This window comes from Polyodon spathula, chromosome 4 (genome assembly GCF_017654505.1).
Source record: "Polyodon spathula isolate WHYD16114869_AA chromosome 4, ASM1765450v1, whole genome shotgun sequence".
NCBI lineage: Eukaryota > Metazoa > Chordata > Actinopteri > Acipenseriformes > Polyodontidae > Polyodon > Polyodon spathula.
In genome coordinates, this window is record NC_054537.1 from 58793491 (window position 1) to 58812650 (window position 19160).

General features: G+C 36.7%; 1 protein-coding gene across 1 annotated transcript in view; it reads left to right on the top strand.

The window, feature by feature from the left end:
- Positions 1-19160, top strand: part of fam83hb (family with sequence similarity 83 member Hb) — a 56634-nt gene that overhangs the window by 27323 nt on the left and 10151 nt on the right. The window contains exon 3 of the mRNA XM_041248181.1: positions 6566-6730. Coding sequence (XP_041104115.1) covers positions 6566-6730 — 165 coding nt within the window. The remainder of the gene's footprint in view (positions 1-6565; positions 6731-19160) is intronic.

Sequence of the window (19160 nt, forward strand, 5' to 3'; positions counted from 1 at the left end):
GACTTTTTCGTAAGTGGTTGGAAAAATTAAGTCATAACATTTCTGTTAAGGGGGCAGCACAGTGGCATGGTAGTTAGCACTGCTGCCTCACAGCACCAGGGTCCTGGGTTCAATTCCAGCCTATGGGTCTGTCTGTGTGGAGTTTACATGTTCTTCCTGTGTCTGCGTGGGTTTTCTAAGGGTACTCAGGTTTCCTCTCACAGTCCAAAGACATGCTGTTCAGGTTGACTGGTCACCCTAAAATGCCCTCAGTGTGTGTGTGTGTGGTGCCCTATGATGGACTGGTGTAGTCTTGCTTGAGCCCTGTTCCAGCTCACTGCAACCCTGTAAAGGATTAAGTAGTTAATGATAATGGATGGATGAAAGAAAAAAAAGACAATAAATGTTAATATAAACATATTGGTACATGAAACATTAATCACATAATTAGTGGCATAGACAAAATGATGCATTTATTCATTTTATCTTTTATATTTGTTATGATGACCTTTGAATGTTTTAGATGCAATATAAATCAGTGAAGGTATTTAAAATAAATATTACAGTGCTGGTTGGATCAAAAACCTGGACCATTACTTGAGAAGCACCAGCATTTAGAAATAATAGAAATCTTTTTTTATGATTTGTATTTCCTGTGTTTTAAAATTTATTCTACACTGTTTAAGGATGATGTGAGTTCACCACATCTTTGTAAACAGAGTAGTACTACGTGATTATATGGTAATGATAGATAATAACATAAACATTTATTTTTTTTCATTATTATTTAATTTCATGGTCATATTAGGGTTAAAAGGCATGCGATTGATTGATTGATTGATTGATTTATTTAATTATTATTATATATTCATCTGGCTGACCCGCCTTTTAATTTTCTGCTTGGGTTATACAGACGGTCAAGTTATTTATTTTTTTACTTGCATTCTTATATAGTTAAAAGTAAACATGATGTAAATGTTTTTAAAAGTACAATAAAGGAAGTTTTCTTAACTTCTTGCAAGCATAAATATAACAAAAAAATAATAGCACTTTACTTTTAAAAACTAAACATATTGCCTATTTCTAATGGAACAATGTTGTTCTCTCAACTACCTGAAGAACTAAATGTGAAACTGATATCTACTATGATATTGGCAGAGTTCTTTATTATTTTTTTTTTGCATCTTTTTACATAAGCCCTAGCTAAAGTACATCAATTTTAGTACAAGAGACTAAAAGGAATGCTGTCATACTTTGTTGGGTTAAAGCATGTAAAGAAATTGTAAAAAAAAAAAAAAAAAAAAAAAAAAAAAAAAAAAAGTCATTAAGGGGCAGACAGTTGCTAATATCCGAAATCCATTAACTTTAAAGTCTGTGGGATGGGATTGATTCTCGTGAAAATGTTGTTAATAATCGAAAATTGTCTTTATCAGGGTTGCTAATAACTGGCATCTACTGTATATAGAACTCTGTTACATTATCAAACTGGTGCTGGTACTTTGCCATGGGCAGGGCAACGGGCGAAAGAGGTTTTTCAGTTAATTCAAATCTTACCGTCATTAACAAGAAGGAGGTCACGTACATCTCTCAGAGGCTAATCCAGGATGCAGTCACACAAACTGGAGGGGTAGAAAAGATTAAGATTACCCCAAACATGATTTCTTATTGCAAATCTGCTATGCAGAAATACGAGCAATACCTAGTGGCCCAACAAGAGAGCAAAACACAAGCAGAGAAAAGGCCACATGAGCAAGAAATTATGGAGCTGAATGAAGAGAGGAGGAGGCTGTAGACATTGAGCAACTGCAGGAGGAAACTGAAAAGGCTGCAGAAGAAGCAGAAAAATAACAAGAATGGATCCTCAAATTTAACTGTTTCGGAAAATCTCTGAAAGAAAAGAAAGAGTTAGGTGACGTGATGAGCAAAATACAAAAAAACAAAAGTCATAGACTGAGTGCTTGGTTTGCAACCATTAAAAAACACTCTTGTTTCGATGTCAGATGTTTGGACTTTCTACAGGATTCTGCCCCTAGCAGTTGTCCCATCCCAACTTTCTTTGTGTTGTTTTTTACACCCAAGACGAATCATTTTCTTATCGTCAGAGATTCTTTTTCCAGTCTGTTTTTCCGGTTGAACGTTATTGCTGTTGTTGTTTCGATGTTTTTCCATACTGTTTTTTGGCACTAGATTCTGCATCTTTAAAGTTAAACTTTTCTTTTGTGAAAACGTTTGAAATGACAATAAAATAGGCAGCTACTTTGAACGGCATTTTACCCTTTTGACATTTTTAAATCAATGTGGTAAGTTGTATTTTAGCAAGCATTATATTAACTGCTTTTGAATCCTTAGTGTTTGAATTTTAAACATGCCAACTGTAAACATAATCTAACTACCTACTGTCAGACATACTACAGTAATCTTACCCATCTAAGTAAACAGATCATCCCTAGTCTTTGTTTAAGGCAAATTCTACACCCCCTGAGTGTTGAATTGGCCGAATCTGAAGGTTTAAACTTTTTTTTTTTAAAAGCATTTACCACATGGTATGATCTTTGATCCTTTCTTATCTAATGTATAAGTCATTACAAAAGAAAAGATCAAAGAAAATAAATTAGGTAATTTAAAAGGTATTACATTTTACATATTACATAATAATACTTAGTTTTCAATGCATCTGGTACATGGATGGAATATTTGTTTAATTTAAAATCAGCCAATGATGTCCTTGAGAACAAAATGTTGGTCCTTGAAAAAGTTTGAATTGTATTTACCATGTCCTGTGTGAACCATGTATTTCATAAAAACTTTCTTACGAAACATGCCCCAGTTGAGCTTCACCATTGGCCTGACACGTGGTAATTTGCACAAAACACAGCAACCTCACCTTAGCCTGCCTGGAGCATTTTTCTAGACTGCTACGCAACTAGCGCTTGGCCCACGACTTACATGCAACATACAAGTCCACAAACTATTTTATCTTGGTCGCTCAGAATTGATTAGTTTCACTAAAACATTTTAATGAGAATGATTTTATTACCTCCTGTGTGAATTCCTGTTTGAGCATAGTGATGTTTTGCACATGGATTTCTACACTGTTCTGTAAAACAAAATGCTGTTTCCTTACAAAATCTGTTCGCAAACCCCTATTTAAATACCTGTTGTTTTTTTTTTTCATACTGGCCTAAAAGATGTTATAAATAACCTCCTGCTGTTGCGAGTAGTAGTAGCATAGTAATACCTTACAGTGCAAGGTTTCAGAAAGGGAGGGTTCTTGTGTCCCTACAGCTAAAATTACTTTTAATGAAACAAACTGGATAGTCAAGTTTGCTGAGCTGTGGAATAATGTAGTAAACCGTCTGTGGTGTATTTTAATTGTAGAAACTAACACAATTGTGGGACTCTGCAGCTTTAAATCATTATCTCACGGTTGGACTCATTGTCAACATGCCTCAAAGGCAATACAGTTTAATTAGAAGGGTGTGAGATTGATGAAATTATTGCCAGTCATTAGAGTGAAGACTAATCTGTCAAAATGCATACAATCAGCTTTACCCACACTGGACCGCAGTGCCTCACAGCCCCTCCGCTCTAGTTACTACCTGCACTGCCTGCATTATATCCCAGTGCCTAAGCTCAAACTGCTTGGCAACACTGCATGCCAGCCAGTCTCTCAAATCTGACTGTAAATCTTTCCTGAATGCATGTCTTTCTGTTTTGATCATGTTTATATCCAACGCGTCTCACATATTTTTTCATTGTTACTTCTAAGTGTGTGATTGTGTGTGTGCAGTGGCTGTGAATTATGATCCTAGAGCTGATACTCCCGCAAGGACCAGGAAAAGCTGACAGACAGAACAGGTGTTCTCTATGAAATTGAAAAGATGGGATGAAAGAATACAGCCATTGTCATTTCCATTGATCTACTGTACACACACCCACCCACACACCTCTGCTACACACACACATACACACACACGCACCTCTGCTTACACAATAATATAGAAAGAAAGACACATCCTGAAAAGTTCTGTTGCTCTTACATGGCTTAAGACACATGCTAAGGTTTCACAAATACATTCAATTAGGTATATTAAAATTTCCATTGCTTTCCTTCGCTTTTCAGTTTCCAGTGCAACCCTAAAGACACGTACAACAACATACTGTCACTAGTAGAATAGGTGCTGTACTTCTCTGCCTTTTACAGGTTCACAGGGCTAAAACAACAATTGTAGTACAGGAATTGTAATAGCATTTCTCTCTATAGTATGACTTGTTCATATTTAAACATATGAAAACCTATTCATATTTTTATTTCAGGAAGACAAAATATGTATTTTATTTTAAACATGTAACTTAGCTAGATATTTTAATGACAGACCCCACTCTACCAACACATTTGCAGTAGGTTAGCTGAATGCTATTATTACTTTGATTTCTTTAATAAATGCAAAATTTACTACTGTGTTAAAAAAATAAAAAAACAACTGTTGAATAGTCATTTAGATTACATTATTTGTTTATGTAGAACTAGCATGCAGCATGTGCTATCAGAAAAGTTTTTTTTTTAATTCATTGCGTCATATAAAGAATAAAAACAGGGCTCGTTATAATATTATTAATACATTTAGCTAATGCCTTTATCCAAGGCGACTTCATGCTACAGCTTACTCCAGCAGCTTATTGTTTGCGTTGATTGTCCTTTCGCTTGGATCCCAAGTTAGCTACCGAGGGTGTACTGACTGTGCACCGGTAGTTTATATGATTAAATAAATATTCACTGACCAACCTTATTAATCCTCCATTCACCCCCCCGCCTGTGATTAAACAACAAAGATAGGCACCGCCTTTATCTAACAGAAAACAATAAGCTGTGTGTTTCATGAAGTTGTGTGCTTTATTTTCTGTTTTAAGAACATTTCTGTTATTTTCACTGTTTCGACGCCATGATAAACTTATTTACACACATCCCGTACAGCATTGCTATGGTTATGTTACGCGAGAAAGCTAGAGTGGTTTCATTGGGTCAAGTTAAATTTATAGTAATCATGCTGGCTAGTCTTATTTACACACAGTTTTAATGGTTTCTCCACTGTGGCGAACAAGGTGAAAATTAGTTTAGCCACACAGAAAAAACTTTCGCTTGTGGCAACATGTTAAATAAATGAAGTGCCATGAATAACTGTGTAATCGGATCACAGCAGATTTAGGAGGGGCCTGGCTGTTCAAACTCTTGGCACTTGTTAATTTCAATAACAAGTTCTGAAGCCCAGGGCTGGCCCTCTCCACGTCTCTCCAAATGTCAGCACACGTACTAGGCCAGGACATGATAGCACAGTTGTATGTTCTACTCTCAAACAATCCTCTTTAGAAAAACAAATGTTAATCAAATTCTAAACATAAAATAAATAAACTAACTCATTTCAAAAGATTTTTCTGTTGGAATCAGGGACTGAACTTCACCCTTTTTACTGTAGTTTTGTTTGTAATCCAACATTTAAAGTTTATAAAGAGTTTGGCAGGTGTCTTGCCTGCACTACGATTTAGGAATGTGTACTGCCCCACTCAGTTCAACAAAACCGGATTCCTGACAGTATCACTTGTTTCTCGGTATTCTAAACCAAGGAATATGTCACAGTCAGACTAGAGACTGTTGTCAATTGGCATAGTTTTATTTGGGATCCTCAAAAAATGGGACCTCCTTATGCGCTGATCATGTCTGTCCATCTGAATCACTGAATGGTGACCATGATAACTGCCTGGATTTGGAAGCAAACATTTTTCATTGCATTTGGCACGCTTCAATTTTATAAAAATTGTTTTAACCTGTACAGCACCTTCACGTTTTTAACTTTGCAGTTATGAGTAAGTGCGCCTGCACTGTTTTTTTTTATTGTTCATTTGTACAGAAACATAAGAATTACCAGTGTTACCACACTGAAAAAGCTAGAGATTGTTCTGCGCTAGCTAGCTTTGGGTGAAAGTGTGGTTCTGACGTTCATTCACAGTGATCCACAGCTATATTCCCCCCCTGGAGACAGTGGTTTGAGTCTGGCTTTGATCCCTCCTACTGTAACCTAGCAGGACCGGTGTGATGTAGTTTACATCTGTTTGGAGGGGGCTTCATTGTACAGGGCTGGAGTCCCCTCTCCTACATGAGCGTCGAACCCAGCACTGAACCTGCCTGCAGTCAGACAGGAAGGATTTGGATATGAAAAGGGTTTTGTTACCCACAAACCTGTCAGGCCTGCAGTTAGACTGGATTCCTTTCCAAGAAGCTTCTGAGAAGTAGAATTCTGAGAATGTTGTGACAATTAAAATATTGTAAAAAACAAACACACGAGACACAAACACACATACTGTAAGTCTTACTCTAAATATTACAACAAAGATGTAACACATATTTGGAATGACTTTACAGAACACAGTTATATAAAAAAGGGGAGGGGGGTCTACTGGGTGCCACGAAGTTTAACACGACAGAGGTAGGGCATAAACCACTGAATGTGTGTGTCTTTAACATACTGGGGACAGTGGTGACTGTCCTGTGAACTCAGTTCTGACCCGCTTGTCTGTCTGTGTTCTCCAGGTGATCGCCCTGGTGATGGATGTGTTCACCGATGTCGACCTGTTTGCTGATATCCTGGATGCTGCGTCGCGCCGTGTGCCAGTTTACATCCTGCTGGACGAGCTCAACGCACACCACTTCGTAGCCATGGTCACCCACTGCAAAGTCAATCTGGAGCAAGTCAATGTAAGCAATGTTCTCCTTCCTTTGACCGTTCAATCTCTTGATTTTCTGTTACAATCACCTACAGCTATGGTCAAAATATTTTCATCACCTAGAATTTTAGGATTGAGACATCATTTAAAAACAAAAAAAACTATATGAACATAATTCAGATCTTTTATTTAACTACAAAATGATATTTCAAAAGTCTACTGGAAGCCATAATAGTAGTACAGTATTTCATGTTAAATTTCGTCACATTGTTTCAATTTGTCAGTTTTTTGTTAAAAGCGGTATGTAATTCAGTATGTTAACATAAAATAATTATTCAGCAGGTTTCATTCAACTTTTAGAAGCAAGATTTGTTAATTATATAGGGTGATGCAAAACTTTTGGCCGTAGCTGTATATCTATTAAGAAAGTACAAAGTATTAGTCAATTGGGGGCCAAACAACCTACTAATTTGACAGAGTCGAATAGTAAAAGGTAAAAATAGTTGAATGGGTCAACACTTTAAACAAAAAAATCACTTTGTTCTTAGTGCACTGTATTTTAAACAGCATATTTATTAATGTTCTAAAATGAAATTTATATGTCAGTGGATTGTAACTGTAGTTCTGTCCATCTGAAACTGTGCGCTTCACAATGACTTCACTTTCTAACTTGTTTATTTCCTGTTATGTTCTTTGCCACTTTCTTTTATTTCTGACTAAATCGTTATTTATCTGCCAAGCTTACTAACTATTTTTCCAATCAGGGTCAGCTTCTGAAAAGACATTCTAAAGTGAGGCAAAAATTGAAAAATTACCACCAGGCCTGTGCATCTGAAATGTCTCTTCCTCTGAAACTCTGATATAGTAAAGAGATTCTTCCATTTACTATCTCACTGCTGACATAGCTGCAAACCCCTAGTTACCATTTCTAAAATTGACAAATCTTATTAGAAGCTAATCCCCATGGTTGAAGGATGACATTGTGGAAAAATTATGATCAAAGCAGAAATGGTAAAAGAGAATTCTGCTAAACACCACATATGATATTAAACTGGTAATAAATACAAAAAAATATCAAAATGTAGATGGTATAAAGTTGAATCCATTTATTTCCTGATTGACAGTTTAATAGGCACTGGTGTTAGCTGAGTAGAGGAGCTGATGATGACAGGTTTGGTCTGCCTGAGCGGCTGTTCAACCAGAAATCTGCTGTTTGTAATGTTGTAATTTAAAATTAAGAAGTTGCAAATTTCTTCATTCATTTGTGAGTAAAAATAAAGTCAGTCAAAGTCTTGGTTGCAAAGTTACAACTGAGATTCTTTTAATATGGTGAAGAAAGTTAGGAACTATGTCCCTCCAAGCACAGAAAGACACAAGTAAACAAACAGACATTAGGCTTGTTAAGTCACTTGTCAATGTCACAGGTTATACAATTTTATACTAACATCTCTGTCACATTACATTAATCATTTTAAACAGTACTATATACGCACAAATGTACGTGATCTGGTCTGGTCCAATCCGCGTAATCTGTTTCAGGTCTTTGTTCCAGTCGGGTGTGTCTGTGTTGAGTTGAAAGCAGTCTCCCGTTTCTTCAGCTGAGATCCCAACATATAACACGCCGATTTTAAACACACACAAGATAAAAAAGGTGACCTTGTTTCCCTGGCGCGCCTAATGTTGTGATTAAAAAATTAGGAAGTTGTGAATTTCTTCATTCATTTGTGAGTAAAAATAAAGTCAGCCAAGTCTTGGTTGCAAAGTTACAACTGAGATTCTTTTAATATGGTAGAGAAAGTTAGGAACTATGTCCCTCCAAGCACGGAAAGACACAAGTGAACAAACAGACATTATTTTCCCATGACATAATTTTTATTTTTTTAAACCCAATAAGTTTCTTTTAGTTAGTTATAAAAATCTCTTATCAGCCCTTGAAGTATCTGGCTCTGTCCAGATCCCACTAAAGGGGCTAGCTTTCATGACCTCCTCATAAACCAACCGTATTATTTAAGCAAAACCTGTTTATATCTAGTTTACTATTTGGGAAGATGTGTATCAATAGGTTTGTAACTCTAATACAAAACAGTGGTCTCCCTAAAAGGCAAACATCTTTTCATGTTAGGGCTGCACATGAAAAGACTTGTTTTTACAACATCGTCCTGTTTATCAGCCTTTTGCTGTAAAGACAAAAGCCAGGATACAATCAGCTTCCCAGGTTCTGACCAGAATTCAAGAGACTAAAAGATGTTAATCATATCCCTAATTTCAATAGACATTTAATCAGAACATATGCTCAATTTGTGAGTTGTATTCTAAGACCTAACTGTTGGAAAACATGGATTGAGAATTGATTAGCAGTTTGCTACGCATGTGGACTGGCAGAGCTATACTGGTGTTTTTTTTTCTGAAAAGAGACTAATTTTGCAGATAGCAGACTGTTTGGTTCAAATTGCATGTACTGCTTACAATTGATAGAGACATTGTGTCTACAAGTTTCTTGCCCAGCATTGACTGCAAGCTAAAAAGATATCAATGCTGTGGACCAGAAGGGGCCAGGCTGTAAGACTTTGGAATGCAAAGCATAAAGGTGCTAAAAGGCTCCCAGGGACTGGCATTGGACCCAGAGGTTCTCAGAGAGATCGAAAGAGATAATGCCACTGGGATCAAAGGGGCAGATTTATGGACCTTTTTTCTCCAGGAGTGTGAAGAATGCACTGAGTTCAGAGGTTGTCACACTAGACTACACACACACACACACACATACAGACACACACACACACACACTAAATTAACAGAATAATGTGTTGTACCTTGACCATTGGTTAAGTGTCAGAGAAAGGGGAGGTGGACCGTCTATACAAAAAGGTATTTAATGTCATGCAAACATTGTAATGTTGAGTATTCTGTTTGTCCTGTACCTGGGACCAGACTCCCTGCATATTTCAATAAACCTGGCAACTGATTGAAGAAAAGAACTCTGTGCATTTTCTTGAATCTACTTAATCACCATCATTTTTTGTAAGTTACTTCACTAACAATTAATTTATTTCTAAGTAAATGTGGCAGGCTGGCGAGTGGATAGAGGCCCAGAGACAGACTGCAGTTCAAAAAAATAACTATTTTATTATAAATAAACAAAAATAAAGTGCACAAGGGCAAAATAACAGATACTCAAACACAAATAAAGCAAAAACAAAACTCACAAAAATAAAGTTTCCAGGCTGGGCAATGCCTTCACTGGATTTAGAAAATTCAAAAAACCACAAAACAAACACCAACCTGCTTCCTCAGCTCCCTCCTCCCAAATGAGAAGCAGAGGCCTCCTTTTATATCAGGTGGCTGGGCGCTGATTGATCGTTAATCAACCTAATCAACTAATCAACCCCAGCCACCTGAACATAATAAACCCAGGCAGGTAGGGGAAGTTAACCCCATCCCTGCCAATTTAAAAGGGCAGAGCTTTGCTCTGCCACAGTAAAATTTTCCAACATTCCCTACTTTTTGAAATATTTAAAAATAAGTCGTCTTTGCTCAATACTTTTTAAACTAAAACTATAAAAAAGAAAACAAAGAAAACTAATTTAAAGGTTATTTCTGAGCAGTCGCAGAATTTCATATTTATCAATTATTTTTCCCAACTGTCTTTGTTTAAACGACCAACAACATTGCACTAGGTTCCCCGAGAACAATCCTCACCAATGTCACTAGAATTGCCAGGAATATCCAATCCCAAAATGTGTCACTCGCCATTTCACCAGGCCATCCAAATCGTTCCAGGACTTTGGCATGGGTACAAGCCAGGCTCGCCTCCATTTTAGCTTTAAGAAGTTTTAATTCGCTTTCTGACAAGGCTTTCTTCACCTGAGAGTGGATGCTGGTGAACACATTGGATTCAAGAGCCAAATCGAGATTTCAAATCTACTGTCTTCAGGTGCGGGCAAATAAATGTTTCTCATCTGAACCGTGTGAGTTGGTGCAAAACAGAAGCTAGGGAGTGACTTGCACTTAATCTTAACATATATAAATTCTGTGTGATTACTCAGAATGTACCATTGATAAAGACATACTGTCCTTTCTACTCCTCCTAAAGGATACACTTCCATTTCAGTGGTCAAATTACTATCAATAAGAACCACTGCTTCACATCTACATACTACATGAGTATTTGTTTCATAGCAGCAAGTCTTAGGTACCATACCACTCCAATCCCCTTTCTGAGTTGCTTTCTCCCATACAGTCGCAGTATTATTGTTATACTCTATGCAATTGGCCTAGCCTTGATAGCTAATCTGTACTGATTTTCAGGTGTAGCATGTGGAACTGACATGTAAAAACCAATATGTCCTGGGAGCTTGTTACCATTTTCTCTAGGTTATACCTTTACAGCTCCTAATATATCGGTCTCATCAGTTTTATGAAGTTGCACCCTCCATCTCAACTGTTTCTGTGCTTTCCTAGGGACAGTTCTTAATCGTATGTCCATTATTTCCTCTGTCATTAGCATGATATCTGCACCTCTGTTCTTTACTCTGGTTGTGTAATACTTGCCCTATCTCCTCAGTTAATTCTGATATAGCCATGCCTTGCAACCATGCTTTGGCTGGCATACCCCTGTCTGTTTCCTAACCCTTCTATTCCTTCCCCTGCTTCATTTGCCATTGTTACCTGTGACCTTGATGTGTGACTGGGATGTGTAATTGATACACATCCCAGCTGTTTACAACTGAGTTACCTGCACCAATCTATCAGTGGTCAAACATAGCAATAAAATGATACATGACATGTGTTAGTATCATATTGACATCCATTTAAAACTATTTTCTGTTCTGGTCCAAAAATGATACTTTCTCTGGTCATGGGATACAGTTGAAGACATTCCTGTGGCGGTTGTAATTCACATGAAGTCAAAGTTATATTTTATGTAGATTTATATGTGCAGTTGTGACGTTACTCACCTGTGTCTTTCCCTGTTTGAATTTTCCTATGCTCTTGGAGGCTGGCACTGTATATTGTCATATATACCTGCATGTTGCTCTGACCATACAAATGTAGGTGCATCATTGTTAGACCAGATCTCTGCCCGGTGCCATCCACAATTCTTTCAACCACTTATCTTCTGGCACACCTTTGTTATTTTTAACTTGTATATGTCCTGCCCATATCCCCTATTTTTTTTAAACATTACTTTTTCTTATGATTCCATCTTTCTAGAATCCAATATTCTAGACCATCTTAACCTTATGATGCATCTAAGATTGATTAAAAACTAGAAATATAACATAAAAAATCATCACTATGCATTGAACAAATACTAAAGTAGTGTGTGAATGTTAACTATCTATCTGTAACACATTAGTAGGCAACTGTTCTATTTCTTGTTCTTATATAGTAATACAAACCTCCATCACATCTTGTGATGTTCTCTATATAATCCCCCACAGATGTAATCATTTTACATAACACTTTCTATTGCTAACCCATTGTTACAAATAATATTAACATTAATTTCCCTTCATTCATTTTAGACATATTCAGCACTACAGTGAATCATTCAAATGTCACATTGTTTTCAAAAAATGTCCATGGTAGGTGATCTTGTAGTCCGTCATTTGTTTTTCAACATAACAGCGGTTTTGTGGTTCCCGTTGTTTAAGAGTAAAAGTTCTGTATGGTCAGCTGTTTCATTGTTGTCTCCACCCATGCCCCATTACTTGAATCTCCCATCAGAATCAGGAATCACTTAATTTAAGAACCTAGAAGAAAATCAAATGCAGTATTAATTCTTTTGATAACATCTGATTTCAATTGGACTTTAATGGAGCCCTTCACTCATTTTTTTTTATTTTTTTACATAAAGTAATTTTTGTCATCAGGGAATGCATACACTTGATGCAGCCTGTAACATCACCCAGAATTCAAAAAGAATCTTCGAGTTTCACAAGTTACACAAAAAACTAGCAAAATGGGAACCTCTTCCCCTTTTTGTAATACTTCAAATTTAGTATAAAACAAATTAAAAATTTGTTACAGTCGTTTCCGTCCTACAATATCTATAATAATAATATTTCTGTGAGTTCAGTTTTGAAATCCCAGTTTGTTTTTGCAATTCTCTCATTGTCCGTATTAGTTATTATCTAGTTTACTATCTAGTAGTTTATTATTACTAGTAGTTTATATGTAGTTTACTATTTGGGAAGATGTGTATCAATAGGTTTGTAGCTCTGATACAAAAAAGTGGTCTCCCTAAAAAGCAAACCTCTTTCATGTTAGGGCTGGACATGAAAGGACTTGTTTTTACAACGTTGTCCTGTTGGTCAGTATTTTGTTCTAAAAAAAGTCAGGATACAATCACTTCCCAGGTTCTAACCAGAATTCAAGAGACTAAACAATATTACTCAGATCCCTAGTTTCATTAGAAATGTAATCAGAACCTATGCTCAATTTGTGAGTTGTATTCTAAGATGTAACAATTCATTTAACTCTAAATAAAATGTTCCAACATCTGCAAACTAATATCACTCATGCTTCAATATTCTGGATTAGCGGACCTGGCAACCTTGTCTCATCCAGTCTATTCCATTGCAGGACTTTGTCCCAACCATTTCCTGGCCCTGCTCCAAAGATCAATTAAAGATCCTGGTTGGGACGAAGTCCTACAATGGATTAGCCAAGGTTGACAGCCTCTGTTCTAGAGGAAACTAAAGTAGAACAAAATTCAACATAAATCATCTTCACAAAAGTCGTATTCATAGGATCGCTGATGCCAAGTGGATATGTTTAGGTAATTCAATTGCCCATCAACAATTTGAAAGCTGTAGCAGGCAAAATTATTAGCACCCTACACTAAATATAAGATAAAAAAAAAAAAAAAAAAGTTAAATACATGCATTTAGTGAACACTGGCCAGTAATTTAATATGACAAAGACCAAAATACAAAATTTCTGGCAGTTTAATAAGCACTCTGTATAAAAAAATAAAAATAAAACAAATCAAAATATCTGTTCATGGCAAAAGTATTGTCACTTTTGCATTAAGGCTGCATTCACACTGGGTCAGTTTCAAATGGACTCGGTCTGGTTAGTTTAGTTTGAAACAGTGTATCAATGTGCTTGCTGTTTACACTTATCTACAAGCACAGTGACCAAGTTTGTTTGAATGCAAAATATTTTTTCTTGGTCCTTTTCAATTTTTTTTCGGACTGAGTTAGTTTGTGTTCACAATGCATTTGCAAGTGCACTCAGTTCATTTATATGGTCTGAACCGGATGTTAACAATAATCTACAAGGTATCTTGAAATATTGTAGCTATTTAAGCATTGCTACAGTTTTAATAGCATATTTTAGATTCTTACATATTGCTATAAGGAAGCATGGGAATGGGGGGAGCACTTCGCTAATTTAATTAAAGGTGGGGTGTAATAATTTTGTAATGTATAGGTTTTAACGCAAAGTGGATAAAACACAACTCTGAAGTTGACACCTCCAGCTCACTCAAAGCTACGGCTAATTTATATGTGACGTCACACCTGGACAAGCTCACCATCCCGCCCGCTGCTTTTTTGCATTGCCACTCGCCAAAACAGCTCAACAAAACACAACACACCCAGGGGAGAGATACCATGATAAATAGGTATCTCTCCATGAGTTTCCATAAGAGTCGGTACAATGCCGGCAATGGGTGAAGTTCATGAGGAGGACCAGGGATTGGGATGCTAAGCCCAACAGCAGCTGCATCTGCAGCACCCACTTTACCGAAGCCAGCTTTATTAATTTAATGATGTTCAAGATGGGTGTTTTTAAAAAAGTTAAATTTAAATAAGTATGCAGTACCAACCATTTATCTGGATGGTACCTGCAGGACAGCAGCATCTTCTAGTAAAAGGGCGTGATCCTATTATTTCATTAGAATTATCTCTTTCTTTCTGATGAAAATATGTATAAAATGATGTGATTATATAGCCATCAACCTCCCTTGTACATTATTAATAAACAGTGTGATAAAATGATCACTTATGTCACATTCTCCTGTGCATTCCCGTGAAGTCTCTCAATTTCTGCATAAGATCTTCTGCCTCTAGATTATTTAGATTGCCAATCTTAACAAACTTCAACTATATTTATTATTATTTTCCCCATCCGACCTGCAAAAATGTCTTCGGCTACTTTATGGTGTTGATGTAGGCTATGTCCTATTCTAATGGGCTACAAGTTAGGAATAAAGTATTATTTACTGTATATGTAGGAATTATTATACTGATTTGTTCGGAGAAACTTGTGCAGTGAGTCCAAAAAAGGAGACCTCTGGTTCTCGTGTTTTCATAAGTTGACAGGTATTCCTGTACTTGTTTTGCATGTTAAATTGCTGCTGAACTGTTGCCACGGAGACCCGACGCACTTTGTCTATTGGTCAGCTTTTAAAAACCCTGCACTGAAGAAACGAGAGACAGACTATTTTGTATACTTCCTATCAGTCACTGATGTTCTGCCCATTTAAATACCTGTGCGGGAGTGTGCCAGAAATATGAGTTTACTGGTTGTAAATCTCCTTCCCAACCTGTGAGGGTGCTAAGTAGCAAAAGGGGAAGTCTTTGGACGGGCTGTCCTGACAGTTCATTTCCGGCACTACACCATTGTCACTCTATAAACTGTATCACCCACCACGAGCACTACAGCGCGCACCCAGGACTGGTGATTGTGCGATACCCGTGCTTATTGTTTAGGGCTGCAGACCCCTGTTACTGTCCTCCATGTTTTACGCATCGCTGTGTATAACCAGAGTTTATTATTTGGTCGCCAGACTAGGATTACAAAAATAAAATACACTTTTCCATACCGGATTACATATCTCTGTCTGTTTCATTTCTGCACTGCATCACCTCTGCACCTGTTAATAATCATCACCCACTTTGCCACAGGGAGATTATTAGAGGTCCCTCCCTTTTATTGAGGGTGGGTAGTCGAAACATGCATGCTTGATTTGATAACTAAATTCCAGTAACACGCTACAGCAGGGATGCATAGATGCAACAATCAAGTGATAGTCTTCAAAATAAATTCACCAAAAGCAGGCGTGAAAATACTGCCAAGAAACAAATTCAAATAACCTGAAACTGCCACAAAAACAAACTGATATGTGCTGCTCTACCATCAACAAACTACAATAATCCAGAGAGAGAAGTAAGTGCACATTTTACATTGCGAAGCCAATATAAATGAAGCACAAGACCAACATTTCTGATCTGCTTGATTTAAGATGCTAAAACATCCGAACCGGTAACATCGCTTTCACTTCGGTCCTCCATCTACTGCATTTGTTCACAACAGTGAATGTCCTGGTGTGACGTCACACGCTCTCCCGGGTTGAGGTCTCGAAGGTTTTTGAAAATGGTCTAACCGCAAATTTGCCTTTTTTTTCCCCACTTTATGAGTAACGAATGTGAATGAAGCTTTCAGGACACGTATAAACAGTTTAGCTGCACTCAATAATTACTTTTTGATGTCATTGCACCCCACCATGTGTTGAATGCATGCAATACGAGAATAATGCAGTATTCAGCTACGCAATACTGCCCTGTTCTCTTACTGTAGGCATTAAACAAAGTCATTTTGAGAGTTACTATTTTTGTGAGTTCAGTTCAGCTTTGCTTTTGATGTCTGACCAAATTTATATGAGAGCTTTAGTTTCTCGCACTGTCCATGTACATTTCGCCATAGTTCTGTTTTAAATCCTCAGTATCTTAACTGTAATACAGCTTTAAATCCCACTAACAAGCCTCCATCCTGATTGTAATCTCCTTTTAAGTCTTGCAGGCAGAGTCTCTAGTAGAAATGTGTGTAGGAGTGTGCTGTCACTCAATAGTTGGGGCGGGTTTAAAGTATTCAGAACGAATCAACGATAGATGCAAGTCAGGAAGACGGGACATTGCCCAGCAGCACTATATTTATTATTATTTTTGTAGTAGTTTTATTTTTTAATGGGAAAAGGGTAAGGTCAACGTGAATTGATTAACCATTTCCACAGTTTTATTGGCTATCCACCGATTTCATTATTTTTGTATCAGGGTGTTTTATCGGGTTTTATCAGTTAAAACCAAAAATCTGAAGCCCTGATCATAACTAATTATTTTCTTTATATTGTCATCTCAACACATGTTAAATATACAAAAAGACACATTAAAAAATAGATCCGCTATTAGTACTACTATTTAAACATGTGATAAACACATAATCAGAATGATTAAACAAATAATCCATATGAATGTTTCAGGGGTGTGCAATTTTTGAAACAAACTTCTTGTCCAAGGGACAAAATGCTAGAAAAATCTCCTCGCCCTCTTCCCACCCCACAAAACACACACATACAAATAGAATACAACTTTTCAGATTTTACTTTTATAAAATGATGAACAAATTCAATTAGTGATTAATAATAATTTTTGCTTCATGAAATCAAATAAAGAAAACGTAATTCAGTCCAAACGTACTTGCCAAAACTGAGCCCATCTAATTTTGTGCATGGCACATGGCAAAATAAAAATAATAATGAAACTAAAAAGATTCAAACTGCATCTGACTTCATGCACCAGGACAATAAAGATACCTTTTATTATGAGGTTCAGCATTTCAGTATCTTAGGTTTTGGTTTTGATTACCATATATATCATGAATTTAAAGAGCAGAATTACCGGAGAGCATACTACATTGCTTTACATAACCAAGAATGCTTACTGACCCGAAAGAAAATGTGTGTTTTTTTTTTTACAGAAGATGTTGATGAGTTGACAGATCTATCTGATGGCAAACTACTTCACATTACACACCCATCAAACAATTTGGTGTAAAATGAAAACCAAACACGGTATTTATAAAATTCATTCTGATCTTACTTACTTGAGAGTTGTGGCTGCAACCAATCCAGTGATACCACGGAGTTAAAATTTTTAGGTAGGAGATCGCTAAATTACACTTGTGGAGACATTTCTAAATAAAAATTGAGTACGTTCAGTAGATATTTGTCCTGATACACAAGCTGAAAGTCACGTTATGTCAGTCAGACCTCAAACAGGTAGAATGTTCACCCGAGCGGAAGGGTTAAAGGATTGGTTTCTAAACTACATTACCCAGAACAATGGCAATGACACTTGTTTAGTACGTTTTGGTTTCCTATATGGCCATTGGATAAATGGAAATAATGTTGTTTTGTGGGCGTCTCGATCTGTCGGTCTCGCAGCACAAAGTTGTACTAAATAAGTCAATGTATAGCTTTACAAATCTAAAGCCAATGCCTTTGCCAAGCAGACCGAGACCCCCTCTTTAGGTGGTACGGTTCGTTTCCCAAGCGGACTTTGTTGTTAACACGTCACACCAAAAGTACTGAATCGCAGACCAAACCCTTTAAATAGGCCCAATGTGAATTTAATTTTGAACAAATTGAATAGAACTAATTTAAAATATATATTTATTGATTGAAAACCATTACATAGTAATTATGCTGCATTATACGGTCAATAGCCAGAGAAAGTGGTAATTATTTTCAACATCTGTTGAAGAAGACCGTTTTGGCAACACAGCAGATGGTGGTCAAGAAAAAGGAGTTGGATTCATGTTCAAGAAAAGAACTCGTAGCAAAGAAAATAACTATAGAAAATCCACAACAAATAATAGCAAAAGAAAATTACGGGTACAGCAGGTAGGAGAGTAGTCCGAGCAGCTAAAGTATCCAAGATTAAAAGCTAAGGACTTAAAGAAAGATTTAGAAGCATCAGACATAATAGTGCATGAAAGAATTGTACAAAGGACACAAAGTTATATACATGTGGACCTCACTGCAAACCACTTTTAAAGAAAATTCATAAAGCAAACCGTCTTAAATTAGCCAATAAATATGGACAGGAATCTGAAGCATTCTTCAACAAAATTCTCTTGCCTGATGAGTCTAAATAGAACTGTTCCCCAAAAATGGACCATAGTATCTTTGCAGAAAAAAAGAGAAACATCTTCAGTAAAGAATACCTTGTACCTAGAGTTAAACATGGAAGTGGTTCATGATATAGGGGTATTTTAGCAGTTCAGCGACTAGAGACATTCACATGATTGAAGATCACATGAATGTGGCCATGTCTGCAGTCAAGTCAGGAATTCTTGAAGAAAACGAAGATAAGTTTGGAACAGCCTTTTTTTGACCAGCTCCCAGTCTAATTGAAATCTTTGGACTGATCTGCAAAAAGCTGTCTGAGCTGAAGGAATCTGTCTGAGGGACATGAAATACTAAAGCAGGGGTGCCAGTACTTTTGCTATGAATAAATATTTGAAATTGCTTATATCCTTTTTTATTTTTATAAAGAATGTTTGTTAAACTACCAGAAATTGTGTATTTTGGTCTTTTTGTCGTGTTCATTGGTGGCTAGTGTTCAATAATAACTTTTTCACACTTGCACACCCGAGTCGAGCCAAGCCAAGCC